At 43.7% G+C, this 26449-nt stretch overlaps 1 protein-coding gene across 1 annotated transcript in view; it reads right to left on the bottom strand.

The window, feature by feature from the left end:
- LOC141805679 (transmembrane protein 132C-like) overlaps window positions 1–26449 on the bottom strand; it is a 125602-nt gene that overhangs the window by 31042 nt on the left and 68111 nt on the right. Inside the window, exon 4 of the mRNA XM_074690844.1 lies at window positions 8255–8398. Coding sequence (XP_074546945.1) covers window positions 8255–8398 — 144 coding nt within the window. The remainder of the gene's footprint in view (window positions 1–8254; window positions 8399–26449) is intronic.

Here is a 26449-nt window from a genome sequence, read left to right as displayed (position 1 = left end):
CACACACACACACACACACACACACACACACACACACACACACACACACACACACACACACACACACACACACACACAGACATGATGAGGTGCTGGATTGAGATGTCCCTGTCATGTCGGCTTCAGACTGAATCACTTTGTTAGGTATCTGAACAGACCAATGAAAAGCCCTGTGTCTGTTGGGGGACACTGGAAATGCTGACTCAAGAGTTCCTTTTTCTTTTCTTTTTTTTTTTGTTTCAAAATGGCAGCACAGTTATGGTTGCTGATGAATCATTGCTAGCTGTGGGCTAATGTAACGAGCCCTCTGGGTTTCTGGGTTTCATGTAAATGAAGTGAGTGTGTGGGGCAGAGCTCTGCTGGACCCTGACTCTCATTGGTATTGAGTGGTAGAGGGTGCACTGTGATTATTCCTGGAACACTGTTTGCATCATTACTGAGGTACTGAGGTTCACGCTGTGGCTGTTTGTCCTGCCTACAGATTAGTTTGCTGCACAAAACAAAAAAAAAATCAGAAACACATTTTATTCATGATTTCATTCATTATCTCATATCCCCACCTTCATTTACTTTGTTTGTCATTTCTAATGAAACAAGCGTCCTCAGTGTATCATGATGGTTCAATTTTACCTCATCCCCCCAATATATATACATATGTATATAACCCTCCCTCCCGTTCATCTCACTTCTCAAAGCCCCCCCCCCCCCAAAAAAAAGAAAAAAAAAATCAATTCTACCTCTCTTTTCCCATCATCTCAGCCCACGGGCCCTCGAAAAGTGTGTTAACTTGCTTTAACCCTGAGTCCCTTTGGTTCCTGACGGCTCAGGGCATTTCAAACCTTACAGCCCCTCATCCCATGCTTCCCTTTGCCATGACAGCCTCCCTCCTCCACGTGTTCATGAGTTCATGTGTTCTTGAGATCATGTGTCAGTGCGTTCCCTGCAAGCCTTCCCATGTTTATCTCTAATCACCCTGAGGTGGTGGTTGTGGGTTACACTCACAGCCAACATGAAACCAGAGATCCCCACACACACTTCTTCCTGTCTCTGTATAATTGGTGTTTGTGGACAGGGTTAATAAGACTGCCGCCCCTCATGACCCCCACTGGACTGGTCCTGTACTTCTGCTCCCTCCTCTCATTACTCTGTTGAGTAAACACAACCTTTCCCTCCTCCAGCTCCCATCGCTGGAGAGAGAATCACAGAAACTTTACTTCCACATCAGTTCTGTCTGTCTCTCTCTGATGTTGGTCTTCTTCTCACTCTTTTTTCCACATTGAACTCTGAGATTGATTTTCCAGCCATGATCTAAAATGTGTCTCAGTTATCAGCAAGGGTCTGTGTTTTTGGCACAATAGCATCTAAAATATAAAGCACATGTGAAAGAGACCTCTGTGGTGTCAGGGCCAAGGGTTCAGAGGACGGTTTGTTAGAAGATAAAGTGGATCAGAGGGTCTAAGCTCAGGGTTTCAGGGACAACAGACTTGCCTTATCAGCAGCAGGAGGCTCCATGGACAACCTCCAACCCCACTGTGGGCAGCTGTCCACCAGAGCTGGCTCTGAAAGCTGGCAAGCTGATAAAGGTCTGAATGATCTGCTGCAGCGAGACGGCAGCTTGATTTCATCTGCTTCTGATATGCTCCATTCCTAAAAATAATATCTGATCATTTAGTGGAGATAGTTGATAAATGGGTCCTCTAAGAACTCACTGAGACCTAAATGAAGACAGCCTGTTTGTTTTTTACTGATGTCCTGTAGCCAGGTCTTTGGTGTAACCTGGGTGAACCACAGATACAGATTCACAGTCTCAGAGGGATCAGTAGAGGATTCTCAGCTGTTACATTCAGGTTTAAAACCACAAAATGTGAATTTCATAATCTGAGTTGTTGTGATAGAGGGAAATATAGAGATATAGAGGAAGAGGAGGAGGAGGAGGTGTTTTCAGTCAATCCCCTGAGCTCCATTTGATCAAAGCTCCTTCATTGTAAGACACTCATTTCAACTTACATGAAACACCTCTAAGAATCCATCCAGACCTCCTCTCCTTCTCTTCTGTAGGGTACTGATGCATCTGAGAAAGCTGTCCTCTCAGAGCCATGCTTCAACTAAAACAGAAGCTCCAATGATTGATTGAAAGGAGGGATCTGTGGCTGGATCAATACTATTGACCTTATTGAATTTGCATAAGGGACATACTAGTCCTGAAGTGCTAAAACCCACTGACACACACAAACATACACACACACACACACACACACACACACACACACACACACACACACACACACACACACACACACACACACACACACACAAACAAACATACTCACACACACACACACACACACACACACACACACACACACACACACACACACACACACACACACACACACACACACACACACACACAAACAAACATACTCACACACACACACACACACACACACACACACACACACACACATACACACACACACACACACACACACACACACACACACACACACACACACACACACACACACACACACACACACACACACAGTTCCTCCATTGGACTCAGACTGGGATGGAGGGACCTGTGGTGTAACTGGTCTTGTAAAGTAGTCCCACTGGTCTTGCTGGCTCCATCATTGATTGGATGAGTTCATTGGCTGTTTGAATCCAGCTCGGTCCAATCAGAGAGAACAGTTTTAGACCCCCTGACCTGACCCCCTGAACTGAAGAGGACTGAATATTGACCTCCTTTCTCATTCAATCTTCACTCAGCATTGTTCTGTCCGCGAGTGCATCTCCTAACCACTCCCAGCATGCAGTTCACCTGAATAATACACACATGTTTACTGAACCAAACTACCATCATTTGAATGGGTCTGCTGTACAGCTGTCAGTGCTTAATCAAACACTCTGTTCTGATCCATCTAAACCAATGTGAGCTTTAATGGCTAACTTTGAGTTCTGCTTTACAATCTGACACATTTACACCTGGAACGACATCATGTGTAACTGTAGGAGTACTTTAGCAAGTGGTGTGCGGTCAGGGGAGGCAGGGGAGGCAGTGCCTCCCCTAGGCTAACAAGAAAAAAAAAATGTTTTTATAAGAATAATTTTTTTATATATATTTTTTTCAGTTCGTATACAATTTGTCATAATTAAAAATTAAAAAAAGGAAATTGCTGATTTGTCAATAAGAGGGAGGCTAACAGAGGGGATGGACAGCGTTTCGCGCTGGCTTCATGCTTGTAATGTGCGTCAGAGGCAGAGACTCAGACCGTTTACTTGAAATCACAACGTTTTGCAGGTCCGTGCATGCCTACTAAGGTCTCACACTGATTAACGTGGGCATGGATGAGGCACAGTGCTTCTCTGCCTCCGCAGGTTGTAATGCCGCACCCTCTTTGAGGTCTCGCAATAGTTTGTTAGTGCAGACGTTTAATAGAGTATATCGGAGGTGCCTGGCCTGTGTTCTTGTGTTGTTGAGATACAGGTTATTTTTGTTCATATTGTGCTCTTTCTCCTGTGATGTAAATCCTGTTGAAATGCAGGTGAACGTATGTTTCAGGTTTTAATTGGCATTTCGTCATGTTAACTCTGGGACTTCAGTCTGTCTCTGAACCAAGCTGATTAACATTTATTAACTTGGCTCGTTGCTGGTAACCGGTGTCTAGGAGTCCGGGCCAAAGTGAAGGAAAAGACTAAAAAAAGGTGCACCTTGTGCACAACTGCACATTTATTGAGGAGACAAAGACCAAAATAATGTACTCCCGCACCACACACACCGGCGTGCACTCAGACCGTCTCTCCTTCTGCTGTCATGTCACACGAGCGCACATACACACACACACACAGCACAGACTGTCACCGCGTTAAAGGGGCAGGGCTGGCCAGTAACAGTTTGTATTAGCAAATGTGAGCAGTGCACTGTATATTTAACACACACATATAGAAGTTTCAACTTAAGCTGAGTGCCTGCCTCCCTCGTCATGGACTTCACCGCACGTTACTGACTATAGCTTATACCAGCAAATGCATGCAACAACAATAATATATATGTCATGTTTTCAAATGAAAAGAGAAACCACTTCATGAAAAGTTTAAATGTATATGAGTTTGTAGTGCTTTCTAAAATTCATGGCAATCCCTCTGACAGTTTTTAAGGTATTTTTCTCACAAAACTGAAACTTTTAACATGTAATTATTGTGGCTTAAGCTCTTTCATTGTCAAATTGAAGAATGCAGCTACTTTTGTATCTTCAATAGTAATGGCAGTAAAAAAAAAAAAAAAGTTGATCTTTTTTTGTGCGTATGTCCATTCCTCTTATTGATGCTTGCTTCATGTTTGTCACAGGACAACCTTCAGAAACTCAGGTCAGCTCTCTCAGCTCACAGCCCAGCTGGTAGTGTATTTCTTTCTAAAACGTGTTTTCTTCAGCTTTGGAGAACGGTTTGGGTTTCAATCTTTATCACTAGAGCACTTTACCTAAGACTTTTCTCACTCAAGCATCAGCAGAATCTGTTTGAATGTTGACCCTAAAACTCATTTAACAATGTTTGCATTAAGCTTAAACATGATGAAACCCTGACTCTAAAGCACACAGAGCTGGCTTTAAGGTAACCCATCTGTGCTGCTGCTGCTGCTGCTGCTGCTGTGTTGTGCTGTCACTCAGATTTAAGTGTTACTTCTACATGGAGCTCTAACAACTTGTGCATGTGTGTAATGATGCAGGCTTGCATCATTATGTAGGAGCATGTCTCTGTCTCTGTGTAGGTGTTGTGAGTCTGTCCTGTCAGTCTCTCTCTGTCTCACAGCAGGAGTCCTCTCAGCAGCAGCTCACAGACTGAACGTGATGACATGTTTCATGATCTTGCAGGCTTTGATGAGAAAGAGATGCCTGAGGCTTTTATTTGTTTACATCTTTGTTTGTTTTGGTGTGTGCGTTTCTTGTCAGTGTGTATTCACTAGTGCACACTAGACTGAGCCAATGTTAAAAGAGAAAAATAAAGGCAGTGAGTTATTCTGTTACTCTTTATTCCATGAACACGTCTGCTCCTGGTTTATCTGCTTTCTGTAACACACAGCAGTTAGACTGAAGCTCAGGCTCGGTAAACTAGAAGTTCTCATGTCAGTGTATTTCTTGTTCAGCCATAAAGTTGTGAGCTGAAGCTTTCTTTCCTTAGAAGTTCATGAAGCAGTTCAAATGGTTTTCTGTCAGATCAGTCTATAAACATGTCTTTTCATGGTTTTTATGCTCCTGTGCCGTGAGGAGCTCTGAATGATGGGGTGATATTTTCAGTCTGTCAATCTGTCCATCTCTCATGGACAGAAACTTGAGACACACTGTGAATGTCTTTAATTTTTGAGAATCCAGAGTGTTTCTGTTGAATTTTATGACCCACGTGAACATGATTTCCGTTGGTGATCAGAGGCCAAAAGGTCTCTAGTGCCGAGCATAGTCTTAATACAGACAGGCCACACAGTTAGGCCCGGCCACAGTCCAGATACTCCTCACATCCACACAACCAAAAGTCTCTTCTCCTCACGGTCTCTGTGCTTTCTTTATTCTTTAAACTCTGAGCATCTTTGGCTGATTTGGGACACAGCAGCTCTGCAGCATGGATCTGTTTTCCACCACGGCACCACCTGGATGTGATGCTTTCAAGGATGCTGGCTGTGTCTGTGCTCTTTCCACTCTGACTCTTCTTGGTGCCTCGGTTCTTTTCTTTAGGAAAGTGAGCAGAGAGCAGTACTGTACACACACACACACACACACACACACACACACACACACACACACACACACACACACACACACACACACACACACACACACACACACTAAACTGTGGCTGAGGGGCTGAGGAGGATATCCAGTTCCTGTTGGAGGTGGTTTTGCTGCAGTACTTCATGCCAACACGATAGCACCCGAGGCTCCATCATTTCACTGACTCCAGCTTTTTCAGTCTATAGCCTACTCTGATTGGCTGTTGGGGTTGAGCCAGGCTGAGTCACTCTGTCACCTCACAGTCACTCTATGGGCAGTAATGTTTCACTTCCTGCTTGGAGCCAGCAGACACGCTTCCTGCTCCCTGTTAATCTTTCAGCTTCTGGCACTGATGCTGCTTTAATGCTCTGTAAAGTGGGCTTCAATTGACTTTGGGACGGATTCAGGGTTTTAGGACACATGCCATTTCAAACTCCTTGGCTCCACATCCACCTCTCTTCCTGATCTGGCTCATGAAAGTCTTTTACACTTTATTTGAGTGAAGGTAAATCTGCACACAGGGCAGCAGCAGTAGAGTTTCACTACTACTCGAGCTTGAACGTCTTACTGAGGACAGGAAAAGAATGTCAAAAAGAATGTTGTCCTAAATGTAGAAAATATTTTTAGAGAATTTCAGAGTAACTCAAACAAGTCTCAGTCTCAGTGACCTCTAAATCAGCCTCACTGATCCGTTCTGTTAGAGACTGGAAAATACCTGGGTCCTTCTCTATCCAAAAGTCATGGTCAAAAAGATTGTGACTACTAATGGATTCTCTCTGGATCCAACAAAAGCCTCTCTGACTGAGACTCCCTCAGATAGAAGTCAGTCAAGCACAAACCGTGTTTTTAGTCACTGATTTTCTGTAGAGACTCAGTTTAACATACAGTGACCTGGAAGATAAAGGTCACTGCAGGTGTGTCATTAAAATCCTAATACTTCAGGGTTGGCCTTCATCCTGCTCAGAGATGTAGCATAAACAAACCCCTTCAGGATTTAGAGCAGGTCTGTGAGCGAGATCCATGGAGATGACAGAAGATTCCTCATTTTTCACTGTCACCATCACCCTGACATCAAGGACGAGCACAGAAACAAACAAAAAGAAACAGTCCTGGGACGGAGCTCTATGGGGAGCTGATGTGTTGCTGCTGGTATTTGCACTTCAGGTGATAAGCATATTTGAATACAAAGAGTTCAAAATGACAACATGAGGTTTAAAACGAACAAGGGAAATCAGGAAAAAGCCAACAGCAAGCTCTCACTGTTCTGAAGAAAACAGGGACCCAAACCTTTGAGAAACCACATTGATGGCAGACTTACTGTCCCCACAGACCAAGCTAAGGGACAGTGAAAAAGGGAGGGCTCCATCAGATCAGATAACCCCAACAAGTCAGGACTGGAGCTGGCTGAATGTGGATCAGATAAAGACACTGAAAGGGTCAGTGCAAGCAGCAGTGGAGTCCAGGTGAGTCCACTTTAGAGACATCCTGGGTGTACCACTGTTTATCTTGGTCTCACACAGAAGTCTGCCTAAAAAGAAAATAACATGGGTAGTCTGGATGAGAAACAAACCCAGCAGAAGAGATGGAGAAACCAGTGGATGAACAGGAAGCCTGACTGCAGTCTGCATTCTTTAATTTATAAATGCGGTAACTTACTTTTACCAATAAACGCCCATTTGTGCTCAACATTAAATACAGATGTGGATACAGAGCCTTCTGTCCGTGCTCTGAGTTCAGTTAATTTCTGCACATTTCCATAAAGCTCACAGATACAGGCCAAACGGAGCAGCACCACAGAGGGGGGCAGCGCTGCTACTTCCTGATACGTAGCTCTAGAGAGACATGAAGGAGAAATAACAATGGAGGAACATTTTGAAGAAAAACTCTGAAGGTTGGTGAGGAAATTCAAACATCTGTATGTTACTTCACCTTGACATCAGGATAAACAGATGCAACAAACAGCTGGGAGGAGGTTAGATTACCACATTAGCAACCCATCCTCCACAGACGCCATGTTTGTTTTTGAGTTTGCTCTTGTCATAAAATTTGACTCTGGGCTTTCCCTCCTGGTGGATGTATTGGTTAACTGCAGTGCCAATGCAAAGGACACATGATGTATGTGAGCAGTGACAGTAATGTGGTTTGAAAAGGACGGATACATGTTAGTACATAAAGGGGAGGATCAGTGGGCCCACACACACACACACACACACACACACACACACACATACGCACACACACACACACACACACACACACACACACACACACATATATATATATATATATATATATATATATATATATATATAACTCATTTCATCCACAGCCCTGCTGATGGCAGTGCCAATGAGTGATCAGTTCAGATTCAGATGCTGAATCCTATTCGCAGTCATTTTCAGTAAAAGGAACCAGCTCTGTTGTTTGTCCAACAGGAAGTTCAAAGCTCATCTTGTCCATGCATCTGTTCTTAAAGGACTCAGACGTACCTTTGACTGTAACTGTTCTCCTTCCTCCGACAGTGGAGCGTGACGATCCTGTGGCCTTCACTTCTGACATCCTGACTCACTGTCCATACCACAGGGTTACTGGCTCTGGCTCCAAGGAACGCCACACCATCCTTCAGCTTCACCCTGAAACAGATATATGAGAGAAGAAACGCATGAAAGCAGTGCTATCAGCAGAAACATTCAAAGATCAGGTCCAACTGCTGCAGGAGAACTCAAGACCTCTGTCTGATTTCCCCTTTCTTAAATCAACCAACCAACCAACCAACCAATTAACAAACCAACCAACCAACTAACCAACAAAGCAAACAACAAAGAAACAAATAAGGATTCACTGATCCAACTTTTTTGGTTCTGCTACCTGTACTGATACCTGGGCTTTGGGTATCGACCAATACTGATACCGATCTGATACCAATCTGATACCAGTGTTAAATAATAACCTGCACGCCCTTCTGTGGGATAAGACTGGGGTTAAAGTAAATAAAAAAAAAAAAAAAAATGAGTATATGGAATTACTGAAGTTGATACTTATTTAAACTACGTATAAAATATTCAACAGTTTTCCTTCAAAACAATACTTCACAATGTACATAAGTTCTTTTCAAATGTAAACTTTTATACCCTGCTGCCTGGTAATTCTGCAAACAAAAAAGCAAGTGCATCAGAGGAAACACTTTAAATCAAGTAGCAAAGAGGGCTGGTTAAAAAAAAAGAAAAATAAGAATGAAGTTGGATTGGCATTATGGATCTCTTCCCACCGATACTGATCCAGGTTTGAGGGGTGACAATACACCAGTAACCAATACCACCAATCAGTATTGGTACATCCCAACCAACCAACCAACCAACCAAAAAAACAAACAAACAAAAAAACAAGTAAAAAATCAATCAAACAGACAAACATGTCAGAGGAACGTGAGATATGGACATGCTTTAAGAGGTCCCAGAAAAACTTTTGTAGAAACTCTCTTATTCTGAACAAATACAAGAATGAAAGTAGCTGCTGAACAAAACTGACAAAGTAGCTCTCCTACCCCTTCTACTCCCCAACCTCCTCCTTCACCTCCTTCTCCCTGTCACATAAAATTAGCAGAAATACAGGATCGGCCTCGCGGTCTTCTTTTTCCATCATGTCAGCAACAGAGAGAGTGTGAGAGGAACACTGTCCATTCTGTGGAAGACGAAGACAAGGAGGGTTTCTCTTCATCACAACAATGACAGGCTGTTCTCGTTGTGCAGCTGGGATTGTTCTGAACTACAGACAGTGAAGGAAGAAGAGAAGACAGGGAGACAAAGCATGCAGCAGACTGTAGGAGCGCTCAGTCAATACGTCTTCAGCGATCACACAATCTGCTTTGATCTGATCCAGCCTGCTGAGGCACTGATAGCTGGACCTGTGCTGGACTCTGCTCCTGACGGCAGAGGTAACAGCAGCCGATGTGAGAGACAGACAACAACAAGGAGGAGAGCACAGATATCAATGCACCCTCCTGTTCCAGAGTCACTGTGCAATAATCACCACAAAGCCAGCAGCAGGTCCAGCTCAGACTGTGGACCATGTTAATTATCCACAGACACAGATCAGGCACTCACTGACCACCTGAGTTCCACACAGCACTGCCTTCCTCTTTATTGCTGACATAAGCTTGTTTTCTTCTTTGCTCTCAGTCTAACAACAAACTCATGGACTTCACTCATTAACTCCCCAGGTAAACAGCTCTGAACTGATCCTGATCATATATGAAGTAAAGGAGTTCTTTAAGGATTGATAACGAACTAAAAGAGCCTTTTTCAATGTGTCCACAGTTTTGACCGTGCAGACCCACCGTGCCACTGCACAGCCTTAGAGTCTGCCTAACCACAGCAAATGAGCCAAAGACATGATCTTGTTCTCAAAAGATTCCAAGCTTGCTCCTGGATCACTTTAAAATAACAAACTCATGGTCAAGGTGTTTTCATCTCCTCCTTTTCCTGTCTGAGTTCTCCCTTTTAATTTAAGTCTCAATCCAGGTCAACTGACTTCCTGCCCCTGTGTGTCCACTCCCATGAGCCCCCAGATGAGCTCCACCTGTGTCCCATTAACCTCACTCAGCCCAGTCTAAGACTCTTTTACCCCTTTTCCACCCAACTGCTCCTGGTGCTAGTTTCAGGCCAGTGCCTGATTAAAGGGAAAGTTCAGTTTTTTTGAAGTGGGGTTGTATGAGCTCTATGTGACCACTAAGAACATTAAATACAGTAGAAAGTAGTCTCCTCAGTAAGACACAGACTGTAATCGATGGTGACGAGGAAATGGGCGCTAACAGGGAAATACCGTACCAAATTTAAAGGCTATTTTCTCTGCCTACAAGAACTAAAATCAAAAAGTAATACCACAGTTTAAGAGTACGATACATAAAATATTTTTTAAGTGCATTAAGTCTTCGGAAATATAAACATTTATCCGGACCTAACTAACTGGTCATGTATCCTTCCGCGCAGCGCTAGTGCGCTCCGTCCCCCCTCCTCCTTTCAGCTGTAGGGAAAGTAAACGAGCCATGCTTCGGGCGCCGGTTGTAGCCTCGTGTAAGTTTGATCAAGTATCGTAATTCTTTTGTTTGTACTCTAAGGATTTTGAGGCAGCGTAGGAAATTCAAAATGAGTGACTATGACAGCAACGATGAAGTTCCATTCACTTTGGAACCGAAAAGATACCTGTATGAATCGGAGTAGCTACACAGAAGAAGAGCTGCTACAGACGGCGACTGAAAGGAATACAGAGGAGACATCCATTGTACTTTTATACTTTCATACTTTTGATACTTAAGTACTTGTAATTTGAGCTACTTTAAGACTTTCAATCAAGTGATCTTTTGGTGGGTTACTTTCACTTTTACAGGAGTAAATTTCAAGTGACATATCTGTACTTTCTCTCAAGTACAGCCTTCAAGTCCTTTATACACCAGCTGAAACAAGTAATGTAAAACTAATCTCTGCCTTCTTGTAAGCGCTCTGCGTGCCACCTTTATTGCCATCTGCAGCCGACACATCCACCCTGGAGAGGTAACGTATGGAGTGATGTACTGACATTTTATTACTTAGCTATTCTTTCCAGTTCTTGGAAAGAACGTAACTAGAACCAACTCAGCACTAGAACCAGAACAAGCACTAGAACAAACACTGGTGGAAAAGGAGGGATTTGTCAGCAGTCCAGACTCCTGCCCCTGTATTATTTGACCTCTGCTAGCATGACTGTCTCTTCCTGACATCTCAGAATCCCTGTGACTGTTTGATTAGCTTTCAGAAGGTGAACTTTGCATTGAATTTGACAGACTTTTGAACTCTCTGCATGACTCCTGAGTCCTGCCTGTGCAGTCCTGTTCCCAGTACACACTCTCAATATGTTTCCAGGATCTGTCCTCACTAGGGCTGTGTATTGATAAAGTTTTAACGATTCCAATGCCTTATCAATCCCTGCCTATCGATCCAGTTCCTTCTCAATTCTCTTGTCAATTCTCACTACGGAAAAATAAGAACTATGTGATTACAGATATAGTAAAAAAGGTCCCTTTATTTATATTTTTTCTTTTGTTTCAATGATAGTTATTATTGTTATTATTATTATTATTATTATAATCATTTATTTACTTATTCATTTATGTTAATCATGTTAATTAGTTAAAGCTGTATCCTTTCAATCCTGTATTTTTAATACATACATAGCGAGTGCCCTGGTTGGGGCACCCCATTCTAAAATATCTGGACACACCCCTGCATGTCAGCGCAAATCTCTCTGCAGGTCAATATGTTGCTTCGCTCATCAAAAGATAGATTTACGCTGAACAGAGGGTTCAACTCGTGGATTAGAGGGAGTTACAACCCAAAATGGGACTTTACTTTCCCCAGGTAAGAGTCAAACAGCTCCCCAAGCATGCAACGCGTCTCTGTCTCTCTCTCTCTCCAGTTAAATTGATGTGGATCGCCCATCTGCGTCCCGTCTGCCTCTCCGCAGTCACAAACAGGATGAGCGCAAACATTTGTCACAAAATACCCAAAGGGCGCGTAAAAATAATAAAAGCCATTGTAGAAAGTTGTGCTCTATAAAGCCAGCAGTGTGCCTGGACATATTGTTGGCTTCTAATCCCTCCAAGACAGACCATGTCAGTCCGAGACCCATCGAGAACGGGAGACCCCGAGACTAAAGACTGTCGAGGCCGTGACAAGACAGAGACCACGAAAAAGTGGTCTGGAGACCAAGACTGGTCTCGAGAACTACAAGCCTAATTCCCGCATCGTCTTTTTTTTGGTGAAATATAGCCACACCTTGGACCGTTTAGCGCGAGCTGCAACATCTCTTCAACTGAGAGGTCTAGCAGCAACAACAAAAAGCACATGGAACGACGTCACCGTGCATTGCTCGTGGGGTGCGTTCATTTGCTGTGTTAGCACACCCCGGGAGGAATCGATAGGGGAACCGAAATGGAGTTTTACTAGCAATTTCAAGGAATTGGTTAACTGCGGACCCGGTTCCAAATTAGAACCAGTTATCGATGCGCAGCCCTAGTCCTCACCCTTGTCAGGGTGCTTTTGGCTTTATTTTTCCTTACTTAACAATCTGCTTTGTGGTTACTCATTCTCAGAAGTAAAATGATTTCAACCTGCGTCTGAAAACAGCTGATCAAATACTAACATGGAAAGAATTTGAGTTGCATGTGAAAATAATACATTTATATATATTTTTTTTACACTGACTATTTTAGTTATGCAGTTTAATAATCTTAAGACAACAAGTGAAAAATAGACTGTATTTTAGGAGTTCAGTCAAGCCGTGTGAAGACATGGCTGTTTATGTTGGCATGAAAACGGCTGTGGACTGGATCATTATTGATTCATTAATGGAGGAGGGGTGGGATTTAAAGAGTTAAATCTGACTCATTTTTAGACTGGTAACTAACTCAGAGATTAAAACAGGGAGATGTTTGTTTGCAGGTTCCTCTTCTTTCCACATCTTTTCTTTCACATTCTCAGAATAAAGTAAATCAGTTCCTCTGCTGAGCATGTTGGTCATGTCTCTATCATCAGATTCATGGACTGAACTGGGTTTAGTCAGGCTGACACCACAGGCTGTAGCTCTGCACTGCACAGCATGGAGCTGTCACAGCTCATCTCAGTCTCAATCAGGTGCAAACTCACAGCAAGGCAAGTTAAGGCAAGTTTATTTATTTAGTATATTTCAGCAAGGCAATTTAAAGTGCTTTACCGAGAAAACACATTCAAAAACAAGTAGAATTCAATTAAAAAGCAGTTAAAAAATAAGATACAATAAAACAAAATAAAATCACTAAAAGAAGGTTAAAACAGGTTGCAAGATATAAGCTTATAAGTCGCAGTGCAGAGTTGTGCGGTTGAAAAGGATATTTCAATGATTTGTTAAAATACTCTAATAAAAGGTTAGTCTTCAAGAAACAAATTTATCTGCCAGGTGATCATGGTCAATCATCCAGGAGCTCATCATCAGCCATCACAAACACATCCCATGATCTGTGTCTATCTGATATCAGCTCACACACTGCACAGAGCTGGCTGCTACTGGGGACACATGAAAGTGAGAACAAGCGCTCTGATATCAGCTCAGGAACAAAGAACCCCCCTCAGTTCCCACATCACAGGAACACTCCTACAGAGATAGAAGCAGATGGAGTGATGGTGAAACAACAAGGCAGTACATACTCCAAACTTCTGTTAACTACCCTCATGAAAACCTTTCCAGCCGCTCAAAGCCCAAACACCCCTGATGACCTATCGCTTGATTGGTAGGTGGACAAAAAACTCAACTCATGGTCAAATATGTGTCCCCAATCAAATTTTAAGAGTTTTTCCACAATTCAGTCCTAATCCTTTGCCATAGGTGTAGGAGTCGAAGTGCCTTAGGGTCCTGTTCTCCACTGAAAGGAGACATGGAGCCAGAGATTAACGGACGGATCAGGGTAACATGATCAAAGCGGAGTTCCTTCAGTGTAGTTACTACATAGGCTGAGGTGTGGCTCTGAGATATAGTTCTTCTTTCAGACGCAGCACACCCTCCCATCAACATCCCAGATTTACTGACAGTAACCAGAGAAATCAGGCTTGATGAAACCCCCCCAGCACCTGCTGCTAAATCCAGAGATTAACATAAAAACCCTCTGCTTACACAGAATCCCAGCTTCAGCCTCTCTCTGATCAGGTCTCCAGCACCACCAGGGTTATTTCTCCCCATAGTAAGACCAGATGAGATGATAACCACAGGCAGCTGAAGCAGGATGGAGCAGGTTGGGTGGATAAGGGCGGTGTAACGCAGAGCTGCTCTGGGTCACTTTGTGGAAGATTGTTTGTCTGTGGAGAGATTTTAGGGCTGAGTGCATACAGACCAAAGACAGGGAGAAAGAGAGGGCTAATTTCCTGATGCCCTTCTTCTCATTATCAGAGGTAGCTTGAACAGCTTGTGCGTGGTACCGCTGCTAACTGAAGACAAGCCCAACACACAGATGGAGAGTGGATGTGACCGTCTTAGCCTCTGGTCTCACTTTTCTTCCTTTGACTTGGTCTGTCACAGATGATCTGCCTCCCTCCATGAATCCACACTCCACAACAGGATAAGTTTCAGTTCGAGGGGATGGGGGAATAATGCACTGTTGCTCACTCTCCTTTGTGTGTGTAAAACGATCAGGTTACTGTCAGTGGTTCTCCATCCTTCTCTCTCATCAGACGTGAAAGACAAGCCCAGATCCAGAAGAGTCTTGGTGCTGTATAAAATGTTACAGAGAAAGTTAAAGAAATGGTTTGTAAATTGTTCAAATTAACTTTTTTGGGGAAAATAGTGCAATGACAAGCTCAAAACAAGAATATTAGCTTGTCCTGTATAGTTACTCAGTGCTTTGTAGATGGGTCACAGCGCTCCAACACGATACCATGTAATGTCATTAATAGGCATAGCATGTTAGGAAAAGAGAGCTACAGCTGCCTCCATCTCAGACACCGTTGGCAGAAAGTTGTTCCCTCTTCAGGTGAACTGGGACCAGGGGTGTGTCGCAAAGCAAAAAAGATCCATCCTTCCTTCCTCCACTTGCATTGTTCTCGTGTGTCTTAGTCCTTCCAACCAGAGATGTTGGAGAGAGACATGACAGAGGAAATGAAGAGAGGAGAGAGGAACGGAGGAGATTTGTTTTTAGAGCAATGGGACATCCTCTCCTCCAGAGCGTCACATGAAGCGACGTGTTTCAGTGATGACAGCATCAGCTGATCACCTCTGGATCATCTGTCAGTCAGCTCTAACAGCTGTTTGTGTGTCTGCACATGTGCGCTGTAATAACTCTGATCAAACACAAACAGTAACAGAGCTTTGTCTGATCCTTTAACCTGTTAAACAAAAACGTTACCATGAAGAAAACCTGCTCTCTGTTTATTCTGTGTGCTGTTTAGAAGCTCATGGATCACTTCACAGGTAAAATGTGTAATTGTGAGATAATTTATGAATTATTTAGCCTTTATCGAGAGCCCATCTGATGTGAACTCCGAAACTTATTAATATAACCAAGCTTATTGTGTCTCAGGAAGATATTATTTATTAGATTTCAGTTTTCTGTATTAATCCTCTGTTGTATTGATTTGATGATGGTTGTGTTCAGTGTTTTGTGCTTTAAACTCACAACAAACACTTTATTACCAGATTTATGATCAGTTTCTGAATGATCTTTAGTGCCTGTTTTCAGCTCATCTCTTCCCTCATTAAAACCTGTTGTGTTTGTGAAGTTTCATGTAGAGAAGTCTGAGCTGCTGCAGCGTCCAATCAGAGAGGGATATTCTATATGGGGGCGTGTCTGTCAGTGAAAAGACTTCAGCATTTGCTTGGAATGTCTGACCCTGCTGTTGAGCTGTTGAAATCCTAAACAAGGCAGAAACTGACCCTGATTTCACTCCCAAAACTCCAGAATCTGATTCCCTAAGTTTACAGTTTTTTTTGTTTGTTTTGTTTTTAGGAAGAAATGAAGCAACACTTTAGTCAACACGTCTCTGTCCTTACTTTTTTGTAACATGTTCCTGGCATAAATCTTAAAGAAGCAGATTTGTTTAAAAAATAGAACATCAGTACATGACCTTTATCAAATGTTGGTTTCAAAAGAGTTTCACACCATTAAGTTCTGTTTTCCCACATAGCATCCTGACTCTTCCCACAGTGGGTTTCTATCCACATCTCTAAGGCCATGGATTGTTCTGTAAGGGAGCTGAAGAGATGACGATCCTTTGTTATTAGGAAGAGAATGATGGAGGTTTGAATGTGAAAGGTGTCTTTGTGATGAAATGATGTGCACACACAGAGATCAATATGGCAGCATTGTTCAGTTCAGTGTATGAAAAACAAAAGCAGAGAGCTTCAGAGGAACAGAACGAAACCAACGGTTTTCATCCACAAGGCCTGAAAAAACACACAGTGACAGACAGTGTGGGATTCTTACAGTTTGCAGTGTTCACCAGCAGAAAAGAGAGACAGTTGTTTCTTAAAGCTAACAGAAATATGTATTTCGTAAGCCAGCATGAAGTGAAAAGTCCAGCACGTGAGGTTATTGGCCTTCCAACAGTCTCAATAGTTCATAAACAAATGAGGCTGCTGCTCAGTCAAAAGTTACAAACCATGATCATTCTTTCTTTTATAGTCTAAGAACTCCTTCACTTCATGCACGGTGGATGAATGATGTTAAAGCAGAGTGTTACAAAGAGAAACATCACTGATCTCACTGCGAGCTGTGCCAACAAATTCCACGTCTGTGCAAGCTTCAATGTGTGGTACTTTACCAGATCACAAAGAAGATATGGAAACCTTTCCCACAGATCAGTGAAGTGTTATTTTTTAAAAAGCACATATTCAAGTAGGCTATCATCACCCAAGCTTCCTCCATGACCTCTGTTTTCCTCTGAGGCTGCAGGAAACTGCTGTGATAAATGAGGCTCCTTCACTGTGCCCTTGTGAATTGTTAAACTGAATCCTTGCATGTCTTTGAGGAGTCAGTTTCTCTTTTTGAAAACATCACCTGCCGTCATCCTCTTCTTCCATCCTCCACAGGTCGAGCTCCTTCTGATCAGACCCAGATTGTGAATTGTGGCAGAGAGCGTCTGAGCTGTAAAGGCTTATTTATGTGTGGACTACCTGTACAAAGAGGAAACCTCTTCATGGTTGATCATTTTAACCTTTAGCAGATATTACTGAGAGCTATTCAGCAGGGTGGGGGTGCTATCTGACTGATATCAAGAATGGGACACATTCAATTAGATGGCTATACTCACACACACCAACACATTGTTCTGTACACCTTGATAGTTCCAGGTTGGACCCTCTTTGTCTTCAGATCTGTCTTAACCCTTGGTGTCATAGATCATCCAGCTGCTGAAACCTTCCTCAGAGGGTTTCCTCCATATTATCCTGACAGCTTCACTCAGCTGCTGCAGATCTGTGGATGAACATCCATGATGAGGATCTCTGTTCACCCTCATCTCAAAGGAGCTCTGCTGGACTGAGATCTGGAACTCATGGTCATGTTGAAGAAAGCAGTTTGAGATGATCTGAGCTTTGTGACATGAAGTGTTCTCCTGCTGGAAGTAGCCATCAGAAGATGGGTACACTGTGCTCACAAAGGGAGGGGCAGGGTCAGCAACAATACATGTTGTTAATCCTGAGCGGACCGTCTGACTGTGGAGCAGAAATGCAGACTAATCAAACCAGGCATGATTTTTCAGTCTTCTATGGCCCAGATTTGGTGAGCCCATGTGGGCTGTAGCCTCAGTTCCCTGTTCCTGGCTCAGATGGTCTTCTGCTGCTTTAGTCCATCTGCTTCAGGGTTGGCATACAGAGATTGTTCTTGGTTGGAACACGTGATTTCGTGTCAGCTCCTGCTTCCTCTCTAACACCTCCAAACAGTCTGGTCTTCTTCCTCTGACCTGTGAGATCACTCAGCATCTCGTCTCCACCATGTCTACATGAAGGCATGCATTGAGCTGCTGCCACATGACTGGCCGATCAGATATTTGTCTTAATGAGCAGTTAAACAGGTGAGGGTAAAAGAAATATGCGGAATTATTTTCTGCCAACTCAGTAAATATAAAGTGATGCTGGCACATCAGAGGCAGCTTATTTTAATCTAACACCTCTTTCAACTCTCTTTAATTAAAGAGGAGCAGTCAGATGACTGATGTGTTGAGCTTGGACCTGAGGTCTGGGAACAAACCTTCAAATAGAAAAGAAAGAATAACTGTCAGCAGAGAGGTCAGATGAGTGGAGGTTGAAAATGTGAGCTGGCTGCACTCACACCACAGATGAAGAGCGATCAGACTTCAGGAGCTCTGAGGAATGAACGGCTGTGGTTTCCAGAGAAGCTTGGGACATGTCAAAGGAGACAAACTTTGATATGGAACGTGGTTGCAGTTTTATAAGTAAAGCTTTGTCTTCTCTATAAATTTGTACAGAGTTTTATGTTAACATAGATAATACCAGAAGAAAGGCAGACTGTCCTCTCTCATGTCTTTTCCTGTTTTTGATCCAAAACAACAAAAAAAACACTTTTTTAGCAGCACTCATCTCAGAAGCTCTATCCTTGACCTTCTCCATGCCCTCTGTCGTCTTTCTCACCATCATTCCACTCTTTCTCTGTTCGAGTGTGAGCTTCCTGAACTTCTCCACCTGCAGCATCTCACCATCTCTGTGACATCTCACATCTTCTCATAGCTACGCTGATCTCTCATCCAAAGAGAGCACCGCTGCCAACCACGGTAGTTTACAAGCCTGACACTGACTGACAAGCTCCATCAGGCCCCGCCTCCTGCCACTGAGAAACATGATTAACGTCTATACACTAGTCCAGTTATCCAAATTTTACCAAATCTTTTTGGAGAAGAACTAGAAAAAGGTTTCTCTTAAAATAATTCTGTAGGGAAAAAGGCTAAACATGCAGTAAGAACACCAGCACAGATATGAAGCACAGCTTTGGTTTTCAGCCAGGACTCACCCAAACACAAACATTCATAAGAATTTTAATGGGAGCATTATCATTTGACGGAGAGGGGGAGAATGAGACAGGCAGTGAGGCCCAAAACAAGTCAGATTTATCAAAGCCTATAGCTCAGAGCAACAAGCAGTGTTCTTCTTCTGATGTCAAAGTTCTCATTATCTCACTGCGCTGAGCTCCACTTCAGCTTATCCCAACAAGTCAAGGCAGTCAACCAGAAAGACGACAAAGAATAAATGATTCTCTGAGTGAAGAAACAGGCACAGAACTGTGTGTGTGTGTGTGTGTGTGTGTGTGTGTGTGTGTGTGTGTGTGTGTGTGTGTGTGTGTGTGTGTGTGTGTGTGTGTGTGTGTGTGTGTGTGTGTGTGTGTGTGTGTGCGTGGCAACTGTGTACTTAAAAGCGAGCAAACAGGATGATGACACTGAGGGGTGTGACGGTGAAATAACCACCCTGGTCTAAAGCGCACCACCTTCAGCCTGACCCCCCTCACCGAGCAGAGCTGGGCCAGGACCCAGAGTGTAAACTGGAGAACAGCAGCAATCTGCTGGCCTACATGTTGGCTATCTGCACGGACAGTTGTGTCGGGGATTTAAAGAGTCAGCATGGGATTTCAGATTAACACAAATATGAAATATATGTCATGTTGTTTTCCCTCTCTGTTTTCCAAACAGCAAAAGCTGACCCTACAAACTCCCAGATTTCATGTGCCCTGATGCTGGATTTCAGGAAGTTGCTCCTGCTGCTGTAGATGAGCTGAGGAAATGAGGTCATGTTGAGGCAGACAGCAGCTTGATCCCGTGGCAGCCATCTGAATGGAGGCACAGCCAGTTCAACAGGAGGGAGGACAAACACATGCACACACTGCTCCCACTTTAATCTAGCTGACATATACGGCTGTATCCAGGGGATCAAACCTGACTCTGCATTGGATTTGTAGGTCCACATGGATGATCCTGGACTGATCCAGTATTTGGACACATGTAGAGTCAGGCCAAGGGTATAATCTCAGGATGTAGTGGGGCAGATTAGGGCGAGTGGGTAACCCTGATGTAGAAAGGGTTACACCCACTGGCAGGTGTACGGTCAGTGAAGGGATGTGCAGTCACTAGAGTCATGCAGCAGGGACACCAAGATGTCCAGAGTCCGTGGTGCCTGTTAATTCTTTTTGTTTCTGACCTTTGCCTCACACTTTTGGATTCTTCTAGCAGTGTTTTGGATTGTGTGTGTAAACCACACTTTTCTTGGGTTAGGATATGGAGTTTTTCCACTGTCCCCAAGTTTTAGTCTTTGGGTGTCTTTCTTATTTCAGTGTTACCATATGAAAAAGTGAAAGTAAATATGTTTAAGCATGAAAAGCATTTCTTTTTCAACATGTTAGCTAACAGATGTTAATATGTATACATACATATCCCTGAAAGATTCAGTGTGTAGCATCACTTCTGCACAAGAAAATAAGGGCCTTTTTCAAACTGCCCCCTACACACTCCCCCTCCATGAGGGAGTGCACTCTGCCACGGAGTCACACACGCAGCTGAATGAAGTTCACTTCATCAGGGTGTAGAGTATAAATACAGCTTTGGGACAGAAACTTCCCTCTCTGAGGCAGAAACAGATATGCAAAGACAAAAAGAAAATAAAACATAGAAAAGACAAAAGAAAGTTACTCCCACACTTCTATGGCTGCATTTTTTTTTTTTTTTTATTGAAGAGTTTTTTGATGTTTCACTCTCACTTGAATGAATTCTTTTGTTTTTGTGGCAGTCCCTGTAAATATAAAACACTCAAACACGAACTGTCTGAACAAATGCAAGGCAGGCCTTAATCAATGACATGTACATCTAAAGTTGTGAACATCTGCATGACAATCATTAAATATTTGTATTAGTTTAACAGTGTTTGTGCTGGCACATATGAGTGGAACTTACATTTGTATGTTGCTTCCTCCATGGCTGACACCGGACACAATTTGGCACTGCACATTTTCAGTGAGTTGGCATCTGTACAGACTCGCTTGTGGAGGGTTTTATAGCCCACTACCCCTCCCCGCAGATGACCCTTAATGTGGCGGACCCTCCGCGAGGACGCACAAACAGAGGGGTGGTGGGTAGGGAGGGTGTGTAGGGGGCAGTTTGAAAAAGACCCTAAGGTTCTTTTAAAAAGCTGTGAGTGCCTATATGATGTGACACTGGGGACTAACACACACTGTAAACCCCAAAGTTCAAATTGTCATAAATGTCTGAGTTTTCAGTGTTGAAAATGATGATTTCTGAGTAGATTTAACTTTAGTTACTGTTTAAGTTAGCATAACTCAAAGTATTAGTTTTCCTGAAACTCAGATTTGATCAGAAAGATGTTTTTATTTTATCAATCCACACATGCACAATGAGCCCTGATGTTTTGGGTGCTTGACTCATTACCAGAACATTTGTGGGCAAGTTCACATACACTGATTTCTTACTTGTTTTTTTATTTTAAACTAACTAAATAAAAGTCTTCAGGGCTCAGGCTTGTGAGGCGGGCACTTCATGTCTCTTCTTTCCTGGTTTCTTCAATAAATGGTTGATTGACAGGAGTGCTGAGGTCAGGTGACGCAGGTGATCATATGTTCCTGTTGGGCAGCCAGTGGTCCGTACATATGAGAGCTCAGAAGCAATATTGCTGATGTTACTGACTGAACTCTTCTCCCTGGTGTGACAGAGGCTGTGCCAGTATCCAGTTTGGGTCTGAATGTCACGCATTGTTGTGTTTGTCATAGCTGACATTTGCTGCGAGCTGTGGAGATGCAGTGCAGTAAGTGCCGAAGTGGAAATGTGACAAGAGAAATGACAGCCACCAAGTTAACAAAACACTTCAGACAATGTCCGTCTGAAAGCTGTCACAGTGGTGTCACAAAGTATTTCAGAGACAGGCAAAGCTGACTTCCCAAAGGCTGCTTTAAAGAAACACGCACCAGCAGCTGACACGCTACGAGCCTGAAAAAAAGAGTGAAGAGTTTAACCTGCAATGAATCCTTTTCTGTTCTGTTCACAGGCAGACAGATCCGGCCAACGTCTGACGCTGTGATCCTCTGGACACACTGTGGACCACATGCTGTGGATCTGTAGTGATGGATTCACAGAGCTAGTTCCTGAGGATACCTGCAGGGTTGTCTGCTTCATTATGTGGCTCTAGCCCGTGGTGGGTCTGGTTTTGTTTACTTCCTGTCCTTGTGTGTTACCCTCCCATGTGAAAAGCCTCTGATAAGTTTTTACCACCAAAGAGGGCTCCTGTAAAACAGGAGCCACAGGACTAGGTTGTATTATTCAAACCAGGTTCTAAAATCAACAAACACAACTCCACACAGTCCTTGTCTGCAGACATAAAGTCTTTACACTGAGAGTTCAACAAAATCCACACACAGACAAACTTTGGCCACAGAATTTTTCTTGAATTTCTTGAATCTTGAATTTCCCTCCGGGGATTAATAAAGTATGACTTATCTTATCTTATCTTATCTTATCTTATTAGATCACATGAAACCCAGCAGAGATCAGCCCAGCCTTTCCAAGCTGACGCCAGACCTGATTGGCCCATGCGACCACTCCATGCTCCAGTAGTCCTGTCTGTGAGCAAACAGAAAAAAAACAAAACAAAGCTGTAACAGCTTCGTTGCTAACAGACAGAAGAGAACTGGAGGAAAACCACACATTATCTCGACCAAATGTGTCAGTTTCCTGTGTGTCTCAGAGCTGCTGATGAAAATCACACTAAAATTCAGCCACCAGCACACAGATCAAGTACTTGTACCTCAAGTGTTGGCTTTCTGTGGGATTAATGGCTGCCATCAATGCTGCATTCCACTGTAGGTATGTCAGTCTGGGGATAGGGCCACTGATCCTGGAACCTGAGCACAGTCTGATTTGAAGAGTGCTTCTGATCACAGTGTCCTAATCATCCTCCCTCCATAACAGCCACAGACTCAGCCACTGTTAGGAGACAGAGCAGATGCCCTGTGCTGTGGCCTCATGAGGCTGTTTCCTTTCACCAAATGGATCATGATGAAGATACTGCTCAGCCACAGACCCCCCCAGGCCCACAACAGGGTTGAGAACTCCAAAATAATGAACCAAAAAACTGAAGTGCCTGAATTCAAAGCAACCCTTCACCACTTGTTGTGAATGAGTATTCAACGACACACTGAAATCAACTCTGCCATCTATCATTTGTATTTTTTTTTCTGTTTTAAAAATAACTGAACTCACAAACCTCAGCAGGAGTTGCAGAGCCTGCATAAATGATATTATTATGGTCTTCATCCAAAGGGAAAGGGCACTATTGTGTTTTTTTTTTTTTTTTTTTGTCTGTTACCAGTCTCCAAACAGGTCCAGTTTTGTTTCCTTGAGGGCATGAAAACTTTGTAGCACTCTGTAAAAGTCAGTAAATACACCAGATGCGTCTGCAGTCCATCTCTGTCACAGCACTGGATCAAATCAGTTTCCATTCAAGTTAATGTGTCAACTCACACCGGATCCACTGACTCTAGCTGTCTGTCAGTCATACAGCTTGATGAACTCAACATGCAGCTGGTGCATTAGATGCAGTCCTTCAAACTTAACAGACTGACTGCAGTGAGAACACAAACTTTGTTTGGTTAATCCATAATTTAGGAGTGAATTACCATCTGCATCATAACTCCTAATTCATGACGCTCACTGGCGTCATCAAGTGACGGTTCAGATTCATAACACTGTTGGGAAAAGGTCTTAAAGTTCTGCAAGTTTTTGAGTGAGCACAGATATTCACCAAAAAACATTCACTCTCCCATCTCTCTGCACAGCAGGGCTGCTGCTGACAAACCAAGAGCCAGAGAGATTACACACATTGCATCACACACCAACAAAGCCAATGAAGCTCCTTTCTGACAGACACAAACAGTCCTCCTTCATCTCCCTGATATAGCACACAGAGAGACACAAACACGATGACAGACATGCATCACAAGCTGTGTTTCTATTCCACCTTTTCACTAAATCAAAGTGATTTTCTGAAGTTTCACTAAAGAACAATGGCACCTTGCTGGTGTTTCCATTACGACTAGAATTGTGCATGTCTGTCCAGACACTGCACTGATGATGGTGCTGTTTCATGAACATTTGTGTTTTTATTCACAGGTCAAACTTTACTTTTTCCATCACCATTTTTTTGTGAGATTGACATTTTGTGAGATTCAGGGTGTAATGAAAACCCAACTACAGTCCCTCAGCAAATCAACACTTATCCATCATCTGAAGTGATGCATCTGCAGGATGATAAAATATGGACCCAGGCAGCAGCTGAAGACCTGGGACTAGCCTTCCACCCTTCTATAGCCCCACTGACCAGCTCTACTGATCAGCTTTACTGACAAGCTCTACTGACCAGCTCTACTGACCAGCTCTACTGGCCAGCCCTTCTGTCCAGCTCTACTGACCAGCTCTACTAACCAGCTGTACTGATCAGCTCCACTGATCAGCTCTACTGATCAGCTCTACTGACCAGCTCTAAAAACCAGCTCTACTGATCATCTCTACTGACCAGCTCTACTAAATAGCTCTACTGACCAGCTCTACTGATCAGCTCTACTGACCAGCTCTACTGACCAGCTCTACTGCCCAGCCCTTCTGACCAGCTCTACTAAATGGCTCTACTGACCAGCTCTACTGACCAGCTCTACTGACCAGCTCTACTGATCAGCTCTACTGACCAGCTCTAATAACCAGCTCTACTGATCAGCTCCTTCTGACCAGCTCTACTACATAGCTCTACTGACCAGCTCTACTGATCAGCTCTACTGACCAGCTCTACTGACCAGCTCTACTGGCCAGCCCTTCTGTCCAGCTCTACTGACCAGCTCTACTAACAGGCTGTACTGATCAGCTCCACTGATCAGCTCTACTGATCAGCTCTACTGACCAGCTCTAAAAACCAGCTCTACTGATCATCTCTACTGACCAGCTCTACTAAATAGCCCTACTGACCAGCTCTACTGATCAGCTCTACTGACCAGCTCTACTGACCAGCTCCACTGCCCAGCCCTTCTGACCAGCTCTACTAAATGGCTCTACTGACCAGCTCTACTGACCAGCTCTACTGACCAGCTCTACTGATCAGCTCTACTGACCAGCTCTAATAACCAGCTCTACTGATCAGCTCCTTCTGACCAGCTCTACTACATAGCTCTACTGACCAGCTCTACTGATCAGCTCTACTGACCAGCTCTACTGACCAGCTGTACTGCCCAGCTCTACTGATCAGCTCTACTGACCCGCTCTAATAACCAGCTCTACTGGCCAGCTCTACTGACCAGCTCTACTGACCAGCTCTACTGATCAGCTGTACTGACCAGCTCTAAAAAAACAAGCTCTACTGGCCAGCCCTTCTGACCAGCTATACTAAATAGCTCTACTGACCAGCTCTACTGACCAGCTCTACTGGCCAGCCCTTCTGTCCAGCTCTGCTAAATAGCTCTACTGACCAGATCTACTGACCAGCTCTACTGACCAGCTCTACTGATCAGCTCTACTGACCAGCTCTAATAACCAGCTCTAATAACCAGCTCTACTGACCAGCTCTACTGACCAGCTCTACTGATCAGCTCTACTGATCAGCTCTACTGACCAGCTCTAATGATCAGCTCTACTGATGATCTCTAATGATCAGCTTTACTGACAAGCTCTACTTACCAGCTCTACTGACCAGCTCTACTGACCAGCTCCACTGCCCAGCCCTTCTGACCAGCTCTACTAAATGGCTCTACTGACCAGCTCTACTGACCAGCTCTACTGACCAGCTCTACTGATCAGCTCTACTGACCAGCTCTAATAACCAGCTCTACTGATCAGCTCCTTCTGACCAGCTCTACTACATAGCTCTACTGACCAGCTCTACTGATCAGCTCTACTGACCAGCTCTACTGACCAGCTCTACTGCCCAGCTCTACTGATCAGCTCTACTGACCCGCTCTAATAACCAGCTCTACTGGCCAGCTCTACTGACCAGCTCTACTGACCAGCTCTACTGATCAGCTGTACTGACCAGCTCTAAAAAAACAAGCTCTACTGGCCAGCCCTTCTGACCAGCTATACTAAATAGCTCTACTGACCAGCTCTACTGACCAGCTCTACTGGCCAGCCCTTCTGTCC

Source organism: Halichoeres trimaculatus, unplaced genomic scaffold, assembly GCF_033239565.1.
Source record: "Halichoeres trimaculatus isolate MK-OKI-2021-1 unplaced genomic scaffold, fHalTri1.1 fHalTri1_scaffold_16, whole genome shotgun sequence".
NCBI lineage: Eukaryota > Metazoa > Chordata > Actinopteri > Labriformes > Labridae > Halichoeres > Halichoeres trimaculatus.
This window is presented reverse-complemented; position numbering and strand designations above follow the sequence as displayed.